We start from the raw sequence: 4976 nt of genomic DNA, 5'->3' as shown, positions 1-4976 counted from the left end.
TTTGTGTGTAGTACCGTTCTGTATAGATATAGATATGTCCATTATAAGTGGTTACAACAGAAAGTATAAAGTAAATATATGACCTAATCAACAACACATTCCAAATGCTTGAATTTGCCACTGTCATTTGCCACTTTCGTGCCCTTGACTTTTATCAGTGCTTTAGATCAGTTTTGCTCCCAGAACACACTGATGCAACTGAAAACAACCTGGCACTGTAAATGGAGGCAACATGGTCTACCTTTAGTGGATTTCAAAATATTGTTTTAATGTTTCACTGTTTCCAACTCGCAGGAGTGTTACTATTCAACAAGCATGCAGAATAATCAAAGGGTACAGGAACAGTATGATTTGAGTTTTTTCTTTCTTTCCATTTTATCTTGGTCGGAAAACATGGAAACCAAAAGCGCACCAACTCCCTCTCCCCTTTGCCTGTCCATACCCTTGACAGATTTGAAATGATTTACTGTGAAATCGTTATCTTTCAAACAAGGGCACTGTATATGATTCACATATTTTTCTAGTATTTCTACAGTGCAACCTGACCCTATGGGGGTATGGGGGTGCGTCAAGCTTGTGAAATAGCAGTAAATGGAAGTAACTCCAATGTTTATGGATTCATATGTTCTAGAAGAGAAACATACAATTAGATCATGAAAAAAAAAGTTATCTGAATATTTAGAGTTTAAAATATGCAGTCTGGAATCCACAACATCAGCCTACATGTAAAGTGCATTACTCCCAATAAGAAAAAGGAAGCAGAGTCTTAAAATGTACTCCTTTCAATAGGCTCAGGAGTAGATTATTATTTAGCAGACACCCTTATCCAGGGCAACTTACAATTGTTACAAGATATCACATTATTTTTTACATACAATTACAATATTTTTTACACATTATTTTTACATACAATTACCCATTTATACAGTTGGGTTTTTACTGGAGCAATCTAGGTAAAGTACCTTAGTCAAGGGTACAGCAGCATCCCCACCTGGGATTGAACCCACAACCCTCTGGTCAAGAGTCCAGAGCCCTAACCACTACTCCACACTGCTGCTCTTGAAAATATGATGCTTAATGGTAATTTACTAAAGAATAATTAAATTAAATTCAGAATTGACCAAAATATATTTCACAAACCATATTATAACCCCTTTAGACATCTTAAATCTATCCCTTGTGTTAAAGTACAATGCTTATTTCTTGAATGCTACATTATTGATTTTGATTTTGACAGTCCCTGTCCAGAGCAGAATGTTTTCTTCTACAAACTTCATGGAACTGTGAGGTAAGCCTGAAGAGCTCTACAGTATTTTACTCCCATTAATGAAGAGGCAAGCATATACAACAACCATAACATTAATTCTGAAGTACTTTGAGTCACACACAAGAACAATGGCACTGAAAAACAAATGTCATTAGAGCGCCCTCTAGTGGAACAGTGCACAGACAACCAGCTCAACAAACTGCAGTGGAATCAATAAATCAGCAGGGGGGTGTCCAACAGAAGCTAATGCATAACAAACCATTTTCTAGCAAAAGGTTTTAATTTGCAGAAAATAAAATTCCATGATATACTTCATGAATTTAAAAGTGTTAATTTTTTGTCTTCAAAAGTTGTTTGGAATACAGAACACACAAATAAAAATGCAAATCCGAGCCTTGTATCATTGTCCACGAAGTGTCGTGCAATGTAATGTGATAACATGCTTAGGACGTCAATGTAATGTGATAACATGCTTAGGACGTCAATGTAATGTGATAACATGCTTAGGACATTCTTTAGCGACATTGAGAATGTCAAAAATCGGGGCATATGGAGGCTGTCTATCTTACCCTGACTGACATACCTGTCCACTGTAATCAATACACCTTAGAAAATGAAGACTGCTGTGCCACTTCAAAAGGTACGATACAGACACAAAACAATAAAACTATTTTTTTGTGTTTTAAATAAAACAGATAGTTAGATATCCCTTCTGTGAAACCTGAACCTTTTCCAAAGTTCAGCATTTCTTCTTGTCAACAGGAAAGCGTTTTAATCATAGTGCAATTTGGTCCAGGAAATCTTATCTGAGTATTTACTGGAAGAACCCTGTACCCTGCTCCACACCCACTGTAATCCACTACAGTACACATTGGTCTCTTGTGTCTTCAGATGCCCTGGCTTTCTCACAGTCACCAAGGTAAGTGTTCATATTTCTATTTTTAAAAACAGGTGGATTAAGGTCCTGTATAGGAGAGACACAACATGAGGTAAAGTAAAAGCATTTGCATGTACTGTACACTGTTAAATGGCTAGTTTATGCAGATCTGCATTTAGATTTATTCTACATTTATTTAAATGTACTTTTTTTTAAAAAAAATAGACTTAAGGACAGCTGGACTACATTATATAATACATTGTACATCATATATATGCACAATTCTATGGAGCTGTGAACAGTTTGCATTCTGCAGCAAGATTGCCAATGTATAACCAGTTATGTGCAAGTACTTGAATCTCAATATATAGGCTGAGGAGCTACTGCTACACAATATGTGCAAAATTAGGCTCGTTATGTTTACACGTCATATCCCATTAAAATAGGAACACTTATTAGGGGAGCAGGTATACTTTTGGCATGTGAAAAAACAAAACAAAAATGGGAGCGCTTCATTGAGCTACCCAGTATACAAGACAAGACTAGATCTGAAGGTTATAGAGCATTTACTTTAATAATGGAGGATTTGTAAACACATCTCAGACAAAGTTATGTGACAGCATAGGAGATATAACTGTATATGCACCTTTCTCTTCAGTACAATGACTGCAGAACACGCCCTCACCCTCTTGGTAATGGTACAGCTTTGTCACAGCCTTGGCCACAGCTGTCCTGATGGATGTCACTGCTTTACACCCTATAAGGTTTTCTGTGCTGATGAGGAGATCACTGCTGTTCCACAAAACATATCCGCCAGTGTGAAAGAGCTTGTGATGGTGACTACCAGCCTGAAACTTATCAAAACTGGAGCTTTCAAAGATAGCCCAGGACTTTCCAAAATCATCCTAGTAAACAACCTTATAACAGAGGTGAAACAGGGAGCCTTTGGTGATTTGCAAGAACTCCAGGAACTGGAGATAAATGGCAACCAGCTGAAAGAGCTGAGAGTTGAGGTTTTCAGCCCATTGACAAGCCTTAAAAATCTGAATCTCAACTTCAATAAGTTTCAGGCACTGAATAATGGTCTGCTTGATCCACTGATAAACCTAGAGATTCTTCATCTGAAGGGAAACATCATAACTGGCCTTCCAAATAATATCTTCCATCAGCTCCATAAGCTCCAGATACTAGACCTTTCTCAAAATAGGATCGCTGTAATTCAAAGAGAACTGTTCAAAGCCCTATCTGACCTGCAAACCCTGAGGTTAAATGAGAATATAATAGTCACTCTTGATGCGCATGTTTTTGATGATCTTTTAAGTCTGAAAGAACTTTCATTACATGGTAACAGAATTATTGTGCTTCCAGACAACATTTTTACAAAGCTGAATGTTCTGGAAAACCTATACCTCCAAGGCAACTACATAAACTTCCTTCCTTCTGCAATATTTCATTTTTTGCACAACTTGGAGCTTTTAGACCTTACATCCAACCACCTGAGAAAAATCCAGCATTTCAAGAACATGCCGAAGCTTACCAAACTCTACCTGGCTAAAAATCAACTCAGAACTGTCCCCGGTGAAGCATTCAGAAACCTCCGTAAGTTACATGAACTTGCCCTGTCTGAAAATCAAATTACCCATCTGCCAAACACAACATTCCATGGTCTGTTCAAACTAGAAAAACTCTACCTGCAAAAAAACAACTTGACTTCCCTGGATGAGGGCTTATTTCAAGATCTATCCAATTTACAATTGCTCAGTCTTAACGAAAATCTGCTACATACAATCTCTGAGGGTCTTTTTGATCCAATAGGAATTATGCCATATGCAACCTTACATGATAATCCTTGGATATGTGATTGTCACTTGCTGTATCTTCATGACTGGGTTCAGTACAACATAGACAACTTAATGCATTCTAAGATGGTTTTATGTGAGAGCCCAGAGCACCTGGGAGGACAGAGTCTGATCTCATTAAGGAAGAAGCAACTCATCTGTGTATCTGAGGCACATCCCCCATGCAACTCCCAGCCACAGTCAGAGAACACTCCTGCCATTTCAACCCCACCACCTGAAGCTATTCCAAGCCAGTGCTCCCTTACTGACGTAGATGGGACTAGCATTATAAACTGTGTGATCTCTAAATGTCCTGTGATCAAGGTTGAATCCCAGATATTTGATGATGACTATAAGAATAGATTCAATCACAGCCTCTTTTCTGATTGGTCTCAATCCTCTCAGTGTGCCAAGGCTACTTTGACCATTATTATTAACTAAACCTTGAGGTCAACTTGAAATAAAATAACAGTTTGTATGCCTATATTGTTAGTAGTGGAATTATTATGCAGAAACCGCAGTTCAAGTTTAATTCAATTCTTATTGTATTTACTGAGCATGTATGCTTTTATGTTGGCATACTTGTATCTGAAGTTATAATTCATTTTTATTCTGACCTTGTTATTGACACTTTACAGAAGTACCTAATAAAAACAGTAACACTTATAATTGTCACTATGTTATGCCAAAATGCAAATGTGTGCTCAGAGTTTTTCTTGGTAATCTTTTCCTGTCCATAACAAATGCTTATAACTATATTATGCATTACTTCTAAAAAATAAAAACAAACTACAAGAATTAAAACAGTTTTCTGTTGTTTTATCTAATGTGATGGGTCTCCTGTCACTCAAGAAACGTGGTCTTATTATGTTTCCAATTAGCAAGGGAGGTCAATTATTTTTTTTTTTTCATATTTCCAAAAAGCCAAATTAAATCTGAAGAAATTCATTTAAATTAGGACCAGGGTTGGTGATTTTTTTTTTTATTAAAAAAA

General features: G+C 36.9%; 1 protein-coding gene across 1 annotated transcript; it reads left to right on the top strand.

Moving 5' to 3' along the window:
* Positions 1–2053: 2053 nt before the first annotated feature.
* LOC117417187 (carboxypeptidase N subunit 2-like) lies at positions 2054–4773 on the top strand. Its single transcript, XM_034029168.3, has 2 exons — positions 2054–2186; positions 2803–4773. The coding sequence occupies exon 2, from the start codon at positions 2807–2809 to the stop codon at positions 4421–4423; it is 1617 nt and encodes a 538-aa protein (XP_033885059.2). The 5' UTR covers positions 2054–2186; positions 2803–2806; the 3' UTR covers positions 4424–4773.
* The last annotated feature ends 203 nt before the right edge of the window (positions 4774–4976 follow it).

This window comes from Acipenser ruthenus, chromosome 12 (genome assembly GCF_902713425.1).
Source record: "Acipenser ruthenus chromosome 12, fAciRut3.2 maternal haplotype, whole genome shotgun sequence".
NCBI lineage: Eukaryota > Metazoa > Chordata > Actinopteri > Acipenseriformes > Acipenseridae > Acipenser > Acipenser ruthenus.
Note: the sequence above shows the minus strand (reverse complement) of the source record. Positions and strands in the feature narration are given on the sequence as shown.

Bases quoted from the DNA above. Each gene is read 5' to 3' on its own strand.
- LOC117417187 (XM_034029168.3), top strand. From the start codon at position 2,807: ATGACTGCAGAACACGCCCTCACCCTCTTGGTAATGGTACAGCTTTGT.